Source organism: Emys orbicularis, chromosome 4, assembly GCF_028017835.1.
Source record: "Emys orbicularis isolate rEmyOrb1 chromosome 4, rEmyOrb1.hap1, whole genome shotgun sequence".
NCBI classification, from domain to species: Eukaryota; Metazoa; Chordata; order Testudines; family Emydidae; genus Emys; species Emys orbicularis.
Genome location: NC_088686.1, coordinates 123,992,815 through 124,014,407, shown reverse-complemented (window position 1 = coordinate 124,014,407; position 21,593 = coordinate 123,992,815). Strand labels below are relative to the sequence as shown.

At 52.4% G+C, this 21,593-nt stretch overlaps 1 protein-coding gene across 1 annotated transcript in view; it reads right to left on the bottom strand.

The window, feature by feature from the left end:
* Positions 1 to 5,986: 5,986 nt before the first annotated feature.
* Positions 5,987 to 21,593, bottom strand: part of SYT7 (synaptotagmin 7) — a 122,272-nt gene continuing 106,665 nt past the window's right edge. Inside the window, exons 12-15 of the mRNA XM_065403362.1 lie at positions 20,919 to 21,088; positions 20,147 to 20,261; positions 19,497 to 19,696; positions 5,987 to 6,091 (exon numbers count right to left, since the gene is read on the bottom strand). Coding sequence (XP_065259434.1) covers positions 5,987 to 6,091; positions 19,497 to 19,696; positions 20,147 to 20,261; positions 20,919 to 21,088 — 590 coding nt within the window. The remainder of the gene's footprint in view (positions 6,092 to 19,496; positions 19,697 to 20,146; positions 20,262 to 20,918; positions 21,089 to 21,593) is intronic.

Genomic DNA, 21,593 nt, shown 5'->3' with positions numbered 1-21,593 from the left:
GAGCAGAAACACCAGCATGTGATTTAGGTGACCAGTTACACACACTAACAGTGAGGAGTTGATTCAGTTGTGAACCACTGCTGTCACCCGAGCTGTGGCTGAATAACCAATAGTGTATATTAGAAGGAATGGGGCTCTGGATTACGATAATTCATACCATAGTTGGACTAGCGCTAGCTCTGACTTTCCTGGAGGCTCAGGAAGAGGCAGAGAAAGGGCTGCAGGCAAGAAACCGTTCCTGTCAACACAGCTCAGCTCAAATACTGACACGGGAAGCTGCGTATTTTCAAGTTTGCTTTGGCACGAAAGTCCCCCTTTGCAAAAAGTATCCCTCTGGAATGTTTCCTTGCATCTGATTGGCTGAGAGCTGCATGGGTGGGGCACAAAAATAAAAAGACGCTGTCGCCCCTCCCACATCAATACGAGTTTGGTTTTTATTTCTGTAGTAAATTGGTAACTATTTCACCTAATGAGTGCAGATCACTAAATGCCGTCTCGCCGTCTCTCTCGCTCTCTCTGTGTTTTTAAGTGGTCGTTTCTTCCCCACGGTCCCTGCCCCCACAGACCAATAAATAAATCTAACAGCACTTCCTCGTCGTTGAAGAACTGGCTCAGCTGAGAAGAAGTGATGCCACAAAATGGGGGAACAAGAAAGAACCGAAAGTCCACCCAACCCTTCCTAGGAGATCCTAACCCTTCCCCCATCACCCGTAGGCCTTCCTCCATCCTCCCGTCATGGTTTATTGTTAATTTTATAAAAATGTGCCTAACACAAATGTCTCTAGGCACCTGCACATCATGTAGAAAAAACACCATAACACACTGACTATGTCAACCAAATAAAAATACTCTTATGCCCTAAAAAATAGGCTAACTACTGTACAGAGCCTATCAGTCACCTCACTCGGAAGGCCTGAGAGAGTAGGTGGTCCTTACATCACGCCCACAAGGTTAAGAGCCTTGGGCTGTCTTGCCTGGATGGAAGCAGAAGTGAATGCGTGCTTTGAGAACTTTCCCCAAGACTGCCCCAATAACCTTTTAAAACACTTAAGATCATGAATGACCTAAGACTGAGAGTGACATCAATTATCAAGGTGGCACCCTAAGAGGTGGTCACACAGGTAGCGAGGACCTAAACCACACTGGGATTTATAGGTTAGTAGTGACACCTTGAATCACACCTGGAAGCTCATGGGAATCTACTGTAGCCTCTGGAAGAACAGGTGTAACATTTTCACTGTGCCTGACACAGCTCATTACCAGGTTTTGCACCAGAGCTACAACCCAGATGATCTCCAAGGGACTGCCAATGTAGAGTGCACTGCAGCAATCCAGTCTGGAGGCCATCAATGCCTGAATAACAGTCAAGGTCCAAATGAGATGGTCACAATTGTCTGACTAGAGGCAGAAGAATAAAAGCTGCCAGTGATGCCTGAGATTGTGGGGGAGGCTGGAGTTCTGACAGCACCTCCAAATTGTACCTGCACTGATAAAGGGTGGGAACAACTTTTCAATAACCCCCTGCCATACACTCTAGCTGGGACCCAATCTACCAGCATCATTGTGCCAGGAAGTGGAAACAGTGCACTACCTGCCACTGACATAACGATGACACTGCTGTGGCCTGTAATGTCTCAGTCTCCTCTGCACCTGGTGGCCTCACACACAAACTGAATAGGACCTAATGGAACTGCAACGTGCCACACATGAACATACCCTTGGGTCAGTAAAGCAATTGCCCAACACCACCTGCCCCGAGCAGACCTATGCAAGAGCCATCTCATCAGCCCTAGCTATGATCTTCAATAGCGTCAACCAGCCCTCAAGGTCCTCAGCTCCAAAGGCTGCTGGCAGATCTACAAGGAACATGGTAATACCTGACCTTTGTCCATCACTAGGAGCTCATCAGGCAGCATCCATGCCACAAACTGAAAGGAATCAAGGCAACCCATGGACTTTCCATGACACCGAAGGTGTCCTCTCACAATCTCTTCAGTGATCTCATCTAAAAAAGGGTAGATTAGAGCAAGACCAGTGAGACGGACAATGTCAAGCGAGGACAGCGTGTGCACAGACCAAGTGAGGACCGCTAATGAGATGCAGCTGGCCGGGTAGGTAGGCGTTAATGACCTCACCCAACAATGGACACAGTGTTCCCTGCTCCCCACCCCAGCGCTGAGGGTTCTAGAACATCACAAGGGAAACTGAACAGATGCTGTCGTCACCCAGGGCAATGTGCCAAGTGACTCCACCACCCAGCCGGGCAAGAGTGCAGCAAGGCAGCCTGGACACCACTAAATGCAGAGCTCCCTTGGTCTAGGGGAGCGCCCCTGATACCTGGTTGCACCCCTGGACACCACCCCCCCACATTCCCCCCACCTAGGTGCCCTAGTACCCGCCCTGATACCTAAACATCCACTTAGCACCGAGACACCCCAGCACCCACCCTATCACGCCATTCACCCACCCAGTAGCCACCCCAAGCACCAGCCTACCCAGTAGTCTGGTCCGGCGGGTAGCAATCGGTTTTTCGGGGATCGACTTACCGCATCTAGTCAAGACGCGGTAAAATCGATCCCTGATCGCTCTGCCGTCGACTCCGGAAATCCACCTCGGCAGGAGGCGGCAGCGGAGTCGGCGGCAGCGCGGCAGCGGTCGACTTTCCCGCGTCCTCACCGCTAGGTAAGCCGACCTAAAATACGCAACTTCAGCTACGGTATTCACGTAGCTGAAGTTGCGTATCTTAGGTCGGAACCCCGCTGCAGTGTAGACCTAGCCTCAGTACCTAACTCAATCATCCACCCAGCTGCCCCTTCAGCAACCCCAGGCACCTATCAGTCCCAGTACCCATCCCTGACACCCTCTCCCTCTATCAGGTCTGCACCTCTTAACCCCTAACCCCCATCTAGCAGTCTTGGCACCCACCCCAAGGACCTCCACCCTCCCATCTATCATCCACAGCACCCTTGCATCTACCCCACTCGCCCTACCCAGCAGCCACCCTCCCACCCAATGGCCTCAGCACCCATTCCACCACCCAGCTGCCTCAGCATTCACCACACCCTTGGTGGGCAGAGCAAGGTGTGTGTGGGGGGAGGCAGAGGGGGGCTGGGAATAGTGAACTGATGACAGGAGCTTGGGGGGGGAGATACTTTTTTGGGGGGCAGGGGGCTGTGTGGAGACAGTGAACCATTGTATGAGGCCCCAGTGAAAGGAATGGCTGAGGGGAGTGGTGGGGGGGAAACCAGCGACGTGGGGCTGCAGAACAATGGTGAGGAGCCCAGGCCTCAGCAGGGGAGCAGCCATGGTACCATGGAAAGAGGGTCCCAGAGGGCCATGCATAGCAAGGGGGCAGATGTTCTGGCCCAGGGATTTGGGACAGCTGGCTGGCACGTACCAGTCTCCTGCCTTGAGTCTAGTTCAGGGCCTGAGCGCTGTGTTTCTGCCAGCGAGGAAATCAGGGACCAGCCCCATGCGCTGATCGCGGAGGGGCAACTCTGGAAGCGCCTAGTCTCTGCGGGGCTCCCTGGCCAGCCCCCTGGGCAGTAACTCTAAGGGTGCTCAGCCGGAGCCAGAGCCCCAGCACCGCTCTGCCTATGGCCCTACAGTGCCCCCTGGTGGGGGCTTTGCAGCTGTGCAGGCCCTATGGTTTGCTCTCTCCAGGCCCATGGCTCGGGCTCCCCTCCCTGTGCCAGTGCCAATTAAAAGGGCTGCGGGAATTAAATGAGGGCTTCTTGCCTGAGTGTAAGTGGCTGTTCAGCGGCTCTTAGTCCCTTGGCACAGCACCAGCCCTCGCTTGCAGACCAGATGGGCAGTTTCCAGCTAGCTCTCTAGCAGGGTCCCTTGCTGGCTGAGTGAGGCAGATGCTTAATTCAGCACGACCGCCCCCCCAGGCTCAGGCCTGACGGGAATGGAAAGGAACAGTCCCTTTAAAGGGGCAGGGGAGGGACCGGGGCAGGTCAGAGCCCTGGGGCTGAGTCACGTACTGGGCAGCAGGCAGGGCCATATGGGGAGTGCTGGCCATGGGGTGCTCCTGGCTAGGTCAATGCCAGCCGCTCCCCTCAGGGGGCGGTGTAGGCAGTGGTGTAGCAGCAGCACCGGCGCGCTCACAGCTATGCCAGTCTGGCCTCCTGCTTGCGGGGAATGGTGGGTGGCAGGCATGGGTCGGGGGTGGGATGTGTCCGCAGCATTCCCATGCCCCAGCGTTCAGGGCTCTGGCTTTCTTGGCCACCTAGCAGGCTCCTCAAGGGCTTCTGGGCGACATTAGTTATTTTGTGCCCATTCGTGGGCAAGGTGCAGCCCCTTTGCCCCAGTGTCGCGCTGCCAGGAAATGAGCAGGAATGCCCAGAACTGTGGGGGTGGGGAAAAGAGCACCCCTGGGGCCCCGTCAGCCACTGCAGCGGACATGGCCCAGTGAGGCACCCAGAATGGGCTCAAATGGGCCACCATGAAATAGCCACCTGCTACCTCAGACCACCCAGGAGATCCCATCATGGGGCCGCATCACTACTGGATTGAGGAGAAGGGGGGGCCATATCCAGCCCCACAGCTAGGAGGAGACAGATAGCAAGTGGGAGACCTTCACAGACAGCACCTCTGAGGCCTAGGTCAGGTTGGGGGATGGGTGCTGGAGGGGTGGGCTGTGTATGGTGAGGGTGTGGGGTGTCTGGGGTCAGGTTGGGGGATGGGTGCTGGAGGGGTGAGCTGTGTATGGTGAGGGTGTGGGGTGTCTCGGGTGAGGTTGGGGGATGGGTGCTGGAGGGGTGGGCTGTGTATGGTGAGGGTGTGGGGTGTCTCGGGTGAGGTTGGGGGATGGGTGCTGGAGGGGTGGGCTGTTTCGGGGTCCATATGCCTGGGAGCGTGGCAGTGTTTGGGAGCTGGTTTGGGACATTCTCTCAGTTCGAGCAGGACGAGGCAATCACCAGCCAGAGGGAGGTGACTACAGTCAAGCTCTCATTAGCCCTAAAGCCAAGCCCAGTTTGGCTACCGATCTATCTGTTATGGCTTCCAATCCCATATACCACAGAGTGGTCATGAGGGGAGACCCTGCCTGGTGGGCAGCTCCTTCTGCCTCCCTCCCTATCCAGCATGGACTGGCAGCAGAGACTGGCCCCACTCCCCATGTGGCATCAGTTCCTTCAAACCCCATGCACCAGCCAATTAAAAAAAAACACATCCCGCACTGGAACCACCGCCGTCCTGTGGGATCAGGGGTTGCTCCCAGGCAGGGCAGAGAGAGAGAGAGAGAGAGCGAGCGAGACGTGAGCAGCCCGCACGCAAACATGTGACACTTACAACACGCTTATACACACACACAGCAAACGCACAGGAGGCTGTTGGAGTGGCGCGGCTTCCCCCAGCCCTGTCCGGGACGGGATTCTAGCCGCTATTACTTATATTATTCTTATTACTCTTACAAGTTTTATTGAATTAAAAATAAACGACCTCAAGGAGACCGAGGGCACGTCCCCCTTGCCAGCCCCTCTCCTAGGCCCACGCGCCCCCTAGGAGATGCTGGCTTCCTCGGGGGAGCGTTCCCAACAGGCCTTGGGCTGGAAGAACTCGTAGGAAGTCTTGTGTGACGGAGGCATCTCCTCCTCTCACCACCTCACGGAGCCAGTCGCGCCAACACCACTTCCCCGCCCTCCAGGGCCAAAACAAACCAGCCCCGAGGCTCCTTCCCACCTAGAGGGCTGGCATCTCTCTCTCGGCGTAACGAGTCAGGAGGAAAGGCTAAAGCAGGAAGTTGGGCACTAAAGGTGCTCCCGTTGGTGCCGGGCGCCCCATGGACACAGCGGGCGGCCAACGCTGCTTCCCAGAGTTTGGAAACGTCGCCAACTTCAGACCCTCAGCTCCTTGTCAGCCCCGAGCTCGTCCCCTAGGGGGATCCCCAGGTGCCTCTGTTGTGCATAAAGTAGTGAGAGCATGGCCAAGAAACGTCGACTCGGAGCGGTGAAAGCCAGACAGAATTCTCAGCCGCTGCCGCTCAGGCCTTCAGCTGGTGCCACTGTGCCACGGCCTGCCGGGGATGGGCGATCATATCCTTCCAGTGCTTCACCTCGCCGGGGCCACTCTTCCAGGACAGGTAAATCTACAGGGAGAGAAACCCGAGAGTCACTCACTCCCCATCCTTGTGTGCCTGGGCCACAGCTCAACCCCTGCCAACACTGCGGCTAGGGTCACCTTCCTCCCTGCTGCACTGACCCCATCGGCCTCCCTTTAGCTCACTGGATTCCTGCTCAGAGACTTCAAAGGCCAGAAGGGAGCATCATGATCATCTAGTCTGACCTGCTGCACATTGCAGGCTACAGGACATCACCCACCCACTGCTGCAATAGATCCCGAACCTCTGGCTGAGTTACTGATGTCCTCAAATCTTGATTTAAAGACTTCAAGTTACAGAGACTCCACCATTTACACTAGTAATGTCCTGCTCTGGCTCCTCATCCACACCCTTGCGGCCCTGCCCATGCCTGTATCTCTCCTCTCATGGTCCTGCTCCCTGTATGTTCCTTCCTATTCTATTGCTGTCCTTCCTCTTTCCACACTAAGTCCTACGGCCCCCACGCCTGGACCTGCCTCCCAATTCTTGTTCCCCAAGCAAGCCCCCTGCCCTTGTTGGAGCCGGCCTGATGGACCGGCAAGAGAGGCATGGCCAGGCCAGCGAGGTGGTTGGCTGGTGTGTCTGGGGGAGAAGAGGACCAGCTGGCTACGCAGGCCCACTGGTGAACGGGAGGGGTTGCAGCTGCCGGGGAGGTGCCCTTGAGATGCTCTGGCTATCGGGAGATGACCCACGCTCTGAAGCTGACAGACATTCAGCGGGATGTGAGGCTATGTCACTAACACGCAACACCCTACAGAGAAAAGCACCGACGACCCGCCCATTCCAAGCAATCGGGCACAGGGCAGAGAAGCTTTGCAATTAGGCACCAGGCTCCTCTTTGGGGCATGCATCTCTGGCCACTAACTCTCATCCTTCCCCCCCTTGGGCCTCCCATCCACAGCCCTGTTCCATGGACCTCTTGTGATGACATTGGCTGATATCCTGCATCCCTCCTCTGCCAAGCAAATTTGATGGAGGCGTCAGAATTAGCTACAAGGCAATGCAAGTGAGTGAAAACCCCTCCGCACAGGCTGGGTTATTTTTATCTGCCGATTTTCTATACAGCCACGTTGAAAATGTGCGTGTCAACCCTCCTGCATGCTGACAGCTGAGACATGTGTTACAGATGCACTAATGGAGCCTTGTGATTGTCACTCAAAGTAACAGGATTTCATAGCTTGACTTAAGGTATGGTATATACTGGTAATTATTCAATCAGAAGTTATTATCATGTTGCCAGCAGCAGAGCTGTGGTTGAGGTTGTGGAGGGCAATCTATTCTCAACCTCGGGCTGCAGTTGCCTGGAACATACTTGACAATTTTCCTTTGCAAGTTTTTTTCAAGTTCTTTGCTCTGTTGCTTGGAACTTTCTCAACAAATTTCCTTTAGTAATGAAATGTCTCTCTCTCTCTCACCCTGCCGATTGTAGCACACTTGATCTACCTACCTACCTTTTGACACAGACATGCCCAGGCAGGTATATTACATCTGTGTCCAACCATCCTCCAGATATTTCAGCCAAGGGGTCTTGTGGACTCTAAAAGCTAAGAACAAGCTAATTATCATGGTTATTGCAGGATGTTGGTACATAGGGTGGCCACTTATTCATTTCCTGAATACCGGATACTTCTGGGAACGGCATGAGCCTGATCCCGCTGGCGTGACCCCACACCTGCTGGTGTGAGGGTGCATGCGAGGTCACACCAGCGAGGGCGGAGTGGCGCACTCTCCAAAATGGTGTCCTCTGTCTGATAACGGACAAAACCTCGTCTGGTTTTGTCTCAGTACCAGATGTGGGACAAACCACCAAAAAAGAGAACTGTCCGGTTCAAAACTGGACACCTGGCATCCTATCTGTATGGGAAACAATTGTAGAGTTATATCACTTGTAGAATATTGGGTTCCAAAGCTACTGGAGGTGAAACTTGTTGCCTGAGGCAGGATGGGTCTCCAGAGCGGACTCAATCAACGCTGAGAACAACGGACATCCATCGACCCAGCCCAGCTCTGGGTTTGCAGCCTGCAGCAGATACAGGCTTGAGCACTGAGAAAGACAAAAGAACGCCAAGGAAAGACTGTGACTAGGGGACCATCAGGACTGAGCTGACGTTAATGAAATGCCCCGATTCTGAACTGAGACAAATGTCTGTGACTGTACAAGGGAAGGAAAAAGTGCATCCTGTTTGTGAGCCAGCAGAAGTTCAGGCTCAAGGCATGTACAACGTACACTGACAGACCTACCCTAAAGGCTCGAAGGTAATACGGTTAGAGACAGGAGAGAAAAAGGAGACATTTTGTTGGTTTCTGTCTATTTCGGGAGAGGGCCATAGAACAAAGACAGCGCAAAGTGGCCACGAAACACATTGCAAATGAACTCCGTGGCAGTCAAAGCAGCTGTGCGCCCAATGTGGATCAGTCGCTGTGGGAATGAGGTTTATGCTCATGGAACAAGTTGTACAGAGAGCGGCTAGATCCCTCGGGAATGAATGAAAATGTAGGGAATGCAGGTCTGGGTGCGACTCCCAGCAATGGGGGCCAGCCTGGCACAGCCCTCAACAAAGCAGCCTTTTGGCTGGCGATGGTGTCACGGAGTCACAGGCTGGGTGCTCTGGAACTGCTCTGAATGAAGTAAGACAGGACTCTAGTGCAGTGTGTCTCCCCTGAGGGCACACTCTCACCAGGGCATGCCTCCTTGGCTTCAGCACCTCCTGGGTCTGACCTCGGAGCATTCAGCCGTTCACACCGTGAGCTTCCCGCAGTGAGTCCACCTGGATGGGACATCTGGGGAAGCCTTACACGCCCCCAAAGGGGCCATGCACCCCCACTCTGCAGTCAGCAGTGGAAAACAGAAGGTTTATTAGTCGTCGGGAACACAGCGTAGAACAGAGCTTGTTAGCACAGAAATTAGGAACATTCAGCAAAGTCCATCCTGGAGGGCAGGGGGTAATCCAGAGCCCTGGCCTTTCCCCTCTTCAGTCCCCCAACCACAGACTAATCAGTTTCCAGCAGCCCAGCCTCTGTCACACCCAGTTTGCCCCTTCTCCGGGGCAAACGGGTCACCTGGCCTCCACTCCTCGCTTTGTTCTCCAACATCTCCAGCTGACTCTTGCAGAGGATGGGCCCCCGGGATCAGTTGCCAGGATACCAAGTGTTGGCCATTGTCTGAGCCCAGGCAGCCACACCTGCCCTCTGGGGGTCTCTGTAATGATTACACACCCTTGTCCCACCACCTAGAAGAATCAAGTATCAGGGGGTAGCCGTGTTAGTCTGTATCTACAAAAACAACAAGGAGTCTGGTGGCATCTTAAAGACTAACAGATTTATTTGGGCATAAGCTTTCGTGGGTAAAAACCTCACTTCTTCAGATGCAACCTTAAGTGTCTTCACCTAGAAGAAGACACTTAAGTAACACATAGGGGAAACTGAGGCACACACAGAGTATTCAGACAAACCATTAAGAACATTCCCACTTCATCCCAGATGGCCAGATCGGAGTTGGTGAAATTGGAAAAAGAATGAGAGCACCAGAGGTGGATGGAGGAGAAAGGCTGCAAGAGAGAGAAGGCAGCCCAGGAAGCCGCCCATTGGAGACTGATGGAGCTGGAAGACTGAAAGCATGAACACAGGTGAGCAGGAGCTCAGAGTGCTGGAATTACAAAATAAGAGCCCTCAATCCAGAGGTAGTGCCCCACCCCCAGGGATCAACCAGCTATGATAAGCGATGCCCAAGCTGCAGGGACAGGCAATGCATAGAGGAACATCTGATTATCTTTGAGAGGATATGCAGAGTTCACCAAATTCCTGGTGCACAAAAATGACCGTCTTGCTTCTCAAACTCTCTGTTAAAGCCTTACATGTGTTTAATTATACGGATCTGTGGGAGGCTCTGGTTTATGATCGGTCCAAGGAAACTATTGAAAACGTTTCAAATCCCCCGAGGTATATCGCCTACAGTTTAGAAACCTCAGCAAACATGATCAGATGAGTCACGGGAACTATATTTATAAAGTGTGTGATTATTGAACAAGTGGATAAGGGGTAAAGGGGCAGAGGATTGTGAAAAGCTGGTCGACACGTTTGCCCATGAGCAGTTCTTTGATGCCTGCAGCACTGATGAAGTAAGGACTGCAGTGTGGGATAAAACCCCAATGACTGTAAAAGACGGAGCTGATCTATAGGTGCAGGACCATTTGTGGAGCACACGCCAGAGAGGGATGGGCAATGTCCTGGCATAAAGGAGGGTCCCTGCTTTGTCCTGGGGAAGAAGGCAGGAGACGGTCCCCTCCTGGCAACACCAATAACAGGTTCCCAGCCCAGCGGGATGGTCCCAGAAGCTGTTATCTGTTTGAGTCTACTGAATGCATGAGGAAGCAATGCACTTCCTACGTGGAATCCAGACGCCAACCCCCCTGAACTGGCCAGGTTAAGGAACCCCCAGTCTGGAGCCCCCCAGGGTCCATGAGAGGGTCCCAGTTAATTTTGTCCAGTTTGACCTACTGGAGGTGGACAAAGATGCCAAGGTAAACAGCAGAATGTGCCGAGGCTGGAGGGACACGGGGGTCCATGACCCACTTGTCAAGGAGGATATGATTAAGGAGTCTGATGTGCTCCCAGGGGAGAGAGTAAAGCCCCTGGCCCTGGGAGAATCCGAAACCAGGGGTCTTTGGCTCACACTGAGCTCGAGGGGGAAGGTTTAAAAGGTACTTTAAGGCGGGGGTTCTCCAGAATATACCTGTGGATGTGCAAGTGGGGAATGATATTATTTCACTGCCTAGGGCTGTTAATATTGTGATCTGCAGCAAGAGGGAGTGTGTCCCCCTGGATCCCAGACATACACCCTGCAGAGGGAGAGGCAGCTGAAGGGGGAGGTGAGACCTCCACACCCTTAGCAGTGGAGAGCAGCGAGATGTCCACAGGGGAGAGGGACGAGGAATCAGCCCCCTTTCATAAGGCAGCCCTCAGTATAACCAAGGCCAGGAGGAGTTTGCTGAAGGACAGAATGCATGGCTTCCACAGAGGCAGCAGATTGGTGTACATTGCAGGTGTCTGGAAGACCAGGGACTGGGCACGCGAGTGTAACAAGGTCATAGAATTGTAGAGTTGAAGGCCAGAAGGGCCCACCAGGGCATCCAGTCTGATCTCCTCCATTCCACAAGTAACTAACGCCACCCAGCACCTGCACGCTACACCCAGCAGGTGGGGTATGCTAACTGCTAGCCTGCAGAGGGGAAGAGTAGTGGGCTTGCGGAGCCTGGAGCAGAGCACTTGGGTTGCCTGTAGAATTGGGAGACTTTCCTCTGGTGGGCACAGAAAAGCCTCTTATGCTGAATGCAGGTGGTAGTGATTCACCCCAGCCACCTGGGGTAACCCCCAGAAGTGTCACATCTACCTACCTACCATGTGTGATCTATCTAATCTAATCTATCTATCTACATGCCTGTCACCGTAGCAAAGTCTAGGAAGCTTTTCTGAAAAGTTTGTGCATAATTAGTTCATCTATTTTTGAATTAGAAGAGAGGAGAACCCCCCCCTCTTTTTCCCCTTTAAACAATTCTGGGTCAGACACTCAGCTGGTGTACATCAGTGTAGCCCGTGCTGAGCTCACCAAGGCGATGCTGATTTACACCAGCAGGGAATCTGGCCCCCTGTCTCTCAAGGACGGCAATGGTTAGAAAAATGGCTGAAAATTGCTTGTTTGGACTCAAGAAACCTTGCTCCCCAAGGCCCTGGAGAGCCCTCCTAGCTACAGGACAAAAAGTCAAAATTTCAAAAATATTTGTGAACTCAAAAAACATTTCCCCCCCTATTTCAGGTCAATCAAAACACCAGGTTTCCATTTTGACCCCCCCCACTTTTTAAAAACCTTTCTTTCAGTCTAGTTAGCTTACATTTCGACAGTCGTTTCACACCACAACGCTGGAATTTGTTGTTTTGAAAACGTTGACATGAACCATTTCGACAATTTCAAAACTTTTTCCTTCGACATTTTTCCAGTTGGGAAAGGCGTTGGCCCCAATCCTGATTTGTGAACAGCTTCAATTTCAACATATTGGCATTTTTGTGACAAAAAAACAAGTCACGGAAAAATCCCATCCCACTCTTGTTCTGGCCTCCTGGTGTTTCTGGTTTGAGTATCATAACCAAACCTGACCCTGCCTGATTTTATAGGAAAGAGGCACCTGTCTACACTGAAGCTGGGAAGTGCAGTTCCCAGCTCAAGGAGTCATACCCACGCTAGTGCTGATCAACTAGCATGCTAAAAATAGACGTGTAGTCACAGCAAGCACGAGTGGTGGGAAGGGCTAGCTGCCCCAGTAGGATCCTGTCTGAGATGCTAGGTATATACTTGATGCGGCTAGCCCCGCCCACAGCTTGCGCCCCCGTGCTGATGATCTGTTTTTAGCACCCTAGCTCCATCAGAGCTAGTGTGGGCATATTTACTTGAGCTAGGAATTACGCTCCAGCTCAAACTGGACATACCCACAGACATGAAGCAGCCCCGCAGGGGGCTGGGAGGTCTTGGGTGATTGGAGGCTAGTTGTTCAAATGGCTCCTAAGTCACATAGGCGCTTTGGAAAATCCTACCCATGATGACGCTGTATTTGCAACGTAGCTGAGTTAATGTTGCTGCAAACCTTGGAGCAGAATCCAGCCTCGGTTACACATGTGTATCCTCACTGATGGTCGCTGGGTTGCATTGGTACAAAGGGGGACAGAGTTTGGGCTGTCTACTTGTATCACTATCACAGTAGCACCTAGAGGCTCCAATCAAGCTGTGCTAGGTGCTGCACACACACTTAGTGAGTGGCAGCCCCTGCCCCACACAGCTTACACCCTAAATAGACAAAGGGTGGGAGAAGGGAAGGATCCTTCCCCCCCCTGGACACATGGAGAACTAAGGGCTGGGGAGGTGAGGTGACCGACCCCTAGTCACACAGGTGGCTACGGTGGAATGGAACACACAGCCGTGGCTGAGGCCCAAGCCAACGCAACCAGCCGTCCTCTCACTTTGTGGCCTGACTGTGCTTAAACTTTCAGCTTCTTAACGCCGCCTTCATGTTCCGCTTTTAATGTAATAGACGTGGTGTTTGTTTTATTGCAGCCCGGCATGAGGGAATAATTGACTCCCTGCAGCATGCAGTAATGATAATGAGATTACCACGTCAATGTATCATCATTACCCTAATGGGGGAAGAGTTATAGATACTTAGTGTAAATCAGATTTACAACAGATTTATTTTTGTAAGTACCGCCTGTAATTTTGTCTTTACAAATAAGGGGCCAGCTCCCCAACTGGTGTAAACTGGCTGTACCTCCACTGGAATCAATGGGTTAGATCCTTCCCCAACTGGCGTAAATCAGCATCATTCCATTTGAGTCAATGGGCCAGATCCCCAGCTGGTATAAATTGGCCGTAGCTTCACTGAAGTCCATGGAGCTTGGCTGATTTACACCTACTGAGGGTCTAACTCAAGGTTGTTAACTAGTTCTTTGGTTAGGACTCGGGGCGACTCAGCCTTGGAATACATGTGCAGTGAGTGTTTGATGTAAGATCAGAAGGCGCTATATCCAAAGTATATATCCCATCTTACTGGGCCCGATCTTGCCTCCATTACTCACACAAGCAGCCCCATTAAAGCCAATGGAAGTACTCTCCTGAGTAAAAGTCACAGGATCATTCCCCACAGCACGAGATATTTTTCCTCCATAGGACAGCCTGGTTGTAGGTGGAGATTACACTCTACCTAGAACTGCAGCGCACTGAGCCTTTCATTTTATCTCCCTATAAACAGAGTTTCATTAGATTCAAGTTCACCCTAAAGCAGGTTCTGCTGTATACTGGAGAGACAAGTGTAGCAGAAAAGCTTAGGCAGACAGATCCATTAGACACAGTGGATGGCTCATTTCCTTGGTATCCCGGTTGTTGGCTGGATTAGCAACTCTTGGATCATGTCAAGTCAGAAGCTAATACGAGGAGCTGAGACAGTGGCCGGGCTGGTTGCAGAGTTTAGTGCCAGATCCAAACTTTCCCAGAATTCAGGTGCCTTTTGGGACCTGGGGTTTCTTCCAGGATTGGCTGTAGTTCTTTGGGTGGCTCCCCCCATGCGTATGCAACGAATGACTAGTATTTGTATTCCGTGGCCATTCCAGGGCCAGGAAGACACGTTGGAAGGTCACATGGCTTTTGGGATGGGCTCTCATCGGCATAGGGTGATGGGAGCAATAGGAGGCTGTGGGAAAGGCGAGGAGACTGAGACGCTGAGGTGTGGCTGCTGCAAGCAAAGTTGATTTGGCTTGTTTTTTTATTGACTGATGAACCTTTGTTTATGTTAATAGAGTTACCTGGAGGGCTGGGGGGCTCAGTGGATGGGTACTGGGCTATGGGGCCTTTCGCCTCCAGGGCACTGGTTTGAATTTAGGTAGGTAGGTTCCCATCTGACATCTGTTTGGTGGCTTGGGTGGGATGAATTCAGTGGTCTCGGCCCACTTCCCAGTGGATATGTATCTACGTCATGAAACCAATACCCTCTTGATGGCAGTCTCAAAAGAGAGGTTGAGGCTTGAAGAGGTCAAGGACCATGAACTCCCACCCTTCCATAAAGGTGATCTTCCCAGGTCAGAGATGAGGGACAGCACTGTTTTTGTCAGCTGTTCCATATCAAGTGGCAGGACAAGGTCAGCAATGAGGATATTCATAGCTGAACCCAGAAACTGCCTCTCATCAGCCCAGGTTCGGGTTCAGTGGTTTTCTTAGTACAGACGTATCATCAGGAGGGAAAATCAATGAATTATGAAGTGTGTGTATCAAGGAATGCTGCTACACAGCTGGCAAGCCCATGGGTACCAAGCACTTCAGTGGTGCAACAGGACAGCCGATGATGGACACAGACTGAATATCCAGCCTGACCGCCTTAAGGACCTAGCTAGAGATCAGTCTGGGTGGTGCCCAATCTGCAAGGAAGCAACATTACTTTGGGATTTGCCTTGATGATGATGATAGTGATGGGCCTTGCTCATGCTGTGCATGCTGGGGATTAACAGAAGATGTCCCACTCCAGGGCTGTCAATCTAGCATCTTTCACCAGCACTAACCTCACATGAACATTTAAATAGTTAACTGGCGGGGAGAGGGAAGGTGGTCAGCCTCTTCTTGCTCAAGGAGCAGAAGACTTTAGACAGACCACTTGACCTGAGCGCCTCCATGTGGTCACTTATTACTAGCGGTTGGCCTCTCAATTGCCTTGGCTTGCCATCTTCACAGTTGGAGCTGCGCAGTGCGAGAGCTGGGCTCTATGCTGCTAGCTGAAGGTTTATTCCTTGCCCAGCAATGTTCCTTCTGGAGCAACGGGGAGTGGTGAGACTCGCTGTCCTGATGCAGCTCAGCTGTCCTCATTAGAGGCAGCTGTTCTTGAGTCGGTGTAAAGGAAGTGGTGGCTCTTCTGCCAGTGAAATCCTAACTGCGCAGGGAAGGACAGACTGGTGTCTAACAAGACACTTGTGGCCAAGATTCTGGACTCAGTAGTGGTAACAGAGCTGGAGGAACATCTAGACAGTCATGTTCAGTAATGAAATAGCTGCCCAGATTCAGTCGAGGACACAGCACCAAGAATCCCCTTGCTAGTGTCAGGGATGATTTACTCACCGCTTTGCAAACACAGAGCTGTCCTTGCTGGTGTTATTAGATCTATGGGCAGATGTGGATAGTTGATGCTACTGCCTCACCTAGATGATTAGTGGAACAACACTGGGAATGCACAGGACTGGTACCAGTTGTGTCTTAGGGAGCTGTCCCAATTGGTATGGTATCTCTGGGTGGATACTCACCAGGCTGTACTGGGATAATGTGCTCTGTTCTCCACGTCTGTGGGTTGTCTCCAATGCTCTTCAGATGCAGCTTCTTGGAAGGATACATATTGTCTATGGTCTGGGATTTCACTGCTATGCTGATAATACCCAGCTCTCTCTCTAGATAAATACTGATATTTGCCTCTCCAGACTCCGTGAGGAACATGCTATGAAATCCATGACTAGATAACGTGGAGGTGGCTGAGACTATATCCTGGCACAGCTGAAATAATGCAGACCGAGTCAGGCTGGAGATATGAGGAGAGCATATCTCCCTGGGCTGCTCAGCCTTCAATGGGCTGAATGTTGTTCACACACTGATTTTCAGAAATGAAAGCTCCAAAGACAGACTGTTTCTGCAGTATTCATGGCTTGGCCAAGAGCAGGCAATAATGGAAATCACACAAGGGAGTCTGCACACTGGGAATTTCTGGAGAAGAAGCTGAGAGACATCTGCACAAGCTTAAAAAATGTTAGGTGTCTATCTGAACCCAACCCGTGGGGCACACTCTCCACTGTCCGAATCAGTATCACACACATTGCTAGATAGGAGTCTGGAACTTCCCTGGATCTCCCAGTGGCCATGAGAACCACGGAATTCTATTCTGCTCTGTTGCGGCTTTCTTGTACCTACATCCACTCAGTGCTGTCACAAAGCTAAAGACTTTTGTGCTTCACCTCTTATGTGGACAATGGCCAGATTTCCATCCCAGTGATCTGGGTGGTGGACCTGGCTTCCCTTTTCATGCCATTTTGCTCATGCGGTAAGGGGCCAAATTCCCCATGGGTACAATCCATTGATCCCAATGGAGCTGTGCCTGATTATCCTAGCAATGGATGTGGCTCCGTTTCCCTAACTGGATACATCAACATTTTTTATGGACAAAGCTGAGATGTTGTTCCTGTTTCTGACATTTGGCTCCCTATCCCCACGTGCCCTGAAGATGGTCCTGGCCATGTTATAGCGATTCCCCAACTTATGCATAGTTTCTCACAGTAAATCAATTCCCTGATCCCTGTAGGCTTCATCTGATTCCAGGATCTTCACAGTCCAGAATTCTCTAGGTGGCAATGGAGGCATTGGGCACTTTCTGGCTTGAGCACCATGAGCTTGACACTCCAGACAGGGTATTGTTGGTGAGTTTTGCCCTCTGTGTGAGGGACTCCGTGTGCTGAGAGATGAGTTCACGAGTCTCTTATTTCTGTTTAAGGCACTTCCTGACTTCCACGTTATACTCCCAAGACGTGGTTGGCATTAAAGTCCCTTCTTATGAATGGACAGTTGCCCTCTCTCCTTGCCTGGGGCTACGTTGCTTTGGTGGCACCATTTCCAATGGTCTGGTAGAATTCCCTTTTCTTTGCCTCAAGCTAGCGCAGGGCAGAGGGGCTCTGAGTCGCCATGTTGCTGGGGCACAATATTTGGGGTGCTTGCAGTGAACTCTGCAGAGAGCTTTTGGGATTCCCCAATTGGCTCTGCTGGCTGTGGTGTTGTGCAACACCTTGATCCCTGTGGAAGGTGCGATATGGATCCCCAAACGCCAGAAATGCCTTGCAGAGCCACCAAAAAGACACAGGTGTTGGAAAAAGGCCCAGCAGATCAAACGATCATTGCTTGTATTAGCAGCTGGCTGATGAACAGGGAGCAGAGAGTAACTGTTAAAGGGGAGACCTCTGAGCGGGGAGCAGTATCAAGGGAGGGAACCTCAAGAGTCAGTGCTAGGACTCCCATCACTTAATATTCTCGTTGACAGGCTAGGGGAAGGTGAAATTCACCAGCTTTGCCTCTGATGCCCAAATCAGCCATAGCAAATGCAGGGGAAGGGGAAGCCAGCAGCAAAGGGAGCTCGGGAGATCAGCACTGAGGGTGCCTGAGGTTCAGTACAGCCATGTGAGGCCATCCGCCTTGGCAGAGGAAGAAGTGGCACAGAGACAAATGTGGGAAGGGACCAGTTATCCACAGAGCAACGAGGCTGGGAAAGACCCAGGGAGGAACAGCAGCTGAGTGTGAGCTTGCAGAGCGGCCCCATTGTGAGAGGAGTCAGTGCTGGTCTAGGATTGGGTGGATCGGGATCGTGTGACATTAAAGATAGGGAGGAAATAACGCCATCACTTGTTTGTCTCAGCTCTTCCTGCTAACACAATCCAGCCGGGTCAAAGCCCTGAGGGGCACAATTGCCTCTGCAAGCCTAATTTGAGCAGGCTATTACTACACCGGTGTGGGGTCAGAGTCAGGCAGCTGTATGTGTATGCGGCGGGGAGGGGGAGTCGATGTACAACCAGCCGTTGTACAGTCCTGGTTAACTGCGCATACAGACTAGGCATGCAACTGCATATGCATTTTTTATGTAAGCAATGGAATGCCTGGAATATCACGTCCTTTGGGACTGAGTCCCACTGCTGGTGTGTGTCCGGCTACTATCTTTTATAGCTCCTCGTCTGTATCACAACAGCCAAGCCATTAGCCTCCCCTACCCCTACCGTCCTTGCAGCTCTTCTTACACCTCCCCGGACAGTTCCAGCCCCTTCAACGACCTTGCGGCTGTGTACTGACGGGTACCTGAATGCGCTTGGCAAGAGCTAACTCGGGAGCAGTCAGGGGGACAAAGCCCCTCTCTGTGAAGCATTAGCATCCCAGTGTGGCCCAGCAGGGGTTAACAATGTGCCCCAGGCTCCTGCGAGCCCTCTTTGCTTTGGTTGTGTCTCCCCTCTGCTCTGTGAGTCCTTAGTGAAAACACTGGCCAGTGCTGGAGCCAGAATAGACCCCTGCAGGACCCCACTTGACACAGCCTCCCAATGTTGACAGTGCCCATTATCTATACCTGTTAGTCTTTAAGGTGCCACCGGACTCCTTGTTGTTTTTGTGGATACAGACTAACACGGCTACCCCCTGATATTTGATTATCTATACCTGTGATGTGTGTGGATCAGCTGCCCTTATGGTCTCTGCCATTGGTATGTGCCGGTGGCCTAAGCCCTTAGTGCATGTCCACGGCCTACGTGCATGTGTGTCACCTATGCATATGGCCTAGGGCAATGCTGTGAGCCCGTGGCCTAGGGCAATGGTGTGAATCTGTGGCCTAGGGCAATGGTGTGAGCCTGTGGCCTAGGGCAATGGTGTGAACCCGTGGCCTAGGGCAATGGTGGGAGGCTGTGGCCTAGGGCAATGGTGTGAGCCCGTGGCCTAAGACAATGGTGTGAGCCCGTGGCCTAAGACAATGGTGTGAGCCCGTGGCCTATGGCAATGGTGTGAGGCCGTGGCCTGAGGCAATACTATGAGCCTGTGGCCTAAGGCAATGCTGTGTGCTGGAACAGGCATTTTAAATGGAAGCGTTTCAAGGTTTAAAGCTCTCTCCCTGTCCCAGAGGTGGGAATACAAAATATCCGTAGTGTGCCCCTCTGAGCGCTGCGCTGGGACACTAGTGAAGGTCCAGCCTTGGCCTCCCGTAGCCCCTCCCCTCTGTGCTGACAGAACCCACTTTCCCGCCGCCCCTGTGACCTGCAGGCCCAGGAGAGCTGTGGCCCTGGGGCTGTCTGGCGGGGGACTCACCTTGCCAATGACGTCGTTCCGGCTCAGCCTGTCCTTGTCCATGACGGTGATGATGATGGTCGTCTCTCGCAGCTTCTCGGTGGGGATGTCAAAGATGAAGGACTCGTTGAAGACTGGGTTCAGGCACCGCTTCATTACCACCGTCTTCTTCTTCTCCACCCTCTTGTCCTTGTACATCAGCCACACCTTGACGTAAGGGTCTGCCACGGAGAGGAGAGGGCACATTGCTCTTAGGTCAGGCCAGGGCTCCTCCCCCTTCTGCTTCTTAACTTGGCCTGTCCTCAGGTTTCCTGCCTCTCATGCCAGGGCCCTCTCTTTCAGCTGGTAGCCTGCAGCCTCCTGCTCAGTGCTCCCCTTTTTGCTGCAGGATGTACTGGGGAGCTGAGACAGGTCAGGGGGACTCTTGAGTTCCTCCCAGTGTGGGACAGAAGAGACTCAGAGCTGACCGTTCCCTGTGGAAGACAAAGGAGGACTCTCTCCCTGGTGTGGGACAGAGGTACTCCGGACAAGTTCCTCCTTGAGGAGAGGCAGAGGGGACCTAAGGTGAGGAAGAATAGATTGCAGTTACCCTGCATCTTAGTACGCTGGGGCGAATGGCCCCTGCCAAGACCCCTAGCTCAGTACAGAAGAAGGGCCCCGATTGCCAGTACCTGACGTCCCCCCGATGTCCATGGCTTTCAGATTCCGTGCTTTGATGATATTCACAACGATGGAGTTACCAGAAGGGTTGTAGCAAAGGGACAGGAGGAGTTCTCCCCGACTTCCCTGCAGAGAGGAGAGGTTGTTATAGACTGGCAGAACTCCCCAGACACCAGCTAGCCTAGCTCAACCAGAGCACCTCGGCGGCCCCGTCCCCACAGAAACCACCTTCAAACGTATTTATGGCTGTAACATGCTTTGCTTCTCCCCCACATCCGAAGAAGCTGGCTGTCTAGGGGTGGGACAGAATCTGTAGCATGGCTTCAGCTAGCTCCATTATTGGAAACAAATTCACATCCACATGGATCAGTGAAAGTATCCCACAGCTGGTGCCAGCCCACGTGTTTGCAGTTGGCTCTAAACCATGGCTGAGAACTGTTTTCTGCTAGCAGAGTGTCTCCTACAGGATGCAGAAGGACTTAAACCCCTTCTCAGCTGACAGCGGGTAAGACCCCTAGGCCTTCAGATTCTGGATAAAGAGCAGATGTAGTCCACAGGTCTGTCACTACTTCCCCTTTTACCGGTACCAGATTAATGGGGTACCGGTAAAAGAGTGGGGGTTCGGGGATGTCTTCTCTGGGACCCTTGCTGCAGCAGCTCCAGGATGTCCCCTGGGAGCACTAGGCTATTCTAGTCACTGAGGCCAGCTAATAGCCACGTACACTAAGCCAGAGCATTACACGCTGGCTAAGCCTCTCTCCGAACACAAAGCAAAGGTCTTACGCTCCCATCACTGCAGGGTTTCAGCTCCTTCCAGAATGTCTGCATCTGGGTCAGGTCCAACTTGTTGAGTGGAATAGACACCTCTCCGATGGGGTCATTGCGACTGAAGCGGTCATAGTCCAGAACCTGGAGATACAGCACCCGCTGCACCACCTTCTCGTATGGGAAACCTGCCAAGGAGACCAGAGCAGGAGGTGGTTACCCAGGAACGTGGCAACACGGCCAAGTCTGGCAGAGCCATTCCAGATCCATACACATACATAAACCCAGGTGGCATTCATGCAAAAGAGACCATCACTGGCATGCGTCTCTCTAGCCAGTTCTGGCTGGTGTATGATGCTGGGATCAAACAGTCAGTGGAGAAGGGGCACTGGGTGGAGGGAGACACACTTTTCAGTAATTTTATGGCCTCTACTAATATCTGTGGTTACGAGTAATCAACCCTCATGCTTCATGACACCAGCTGGCCACTGCCAGGGTCAGGAAGGAATCCCACCCTTCACGAACATCATTCCACAATTGGCTGGGTGCATCGCCCAGAGGTGGAGGTGTTTGTATCTTTCTGTGAATGATCAGGTATTGACTGTTCACCAGAGGCTGGACCCAGATCGATGGTGTGATCTGATACGGCAGGAGGTCAGAACCCAAGAGGGTGATCTGATAGGGCAGGAGGCA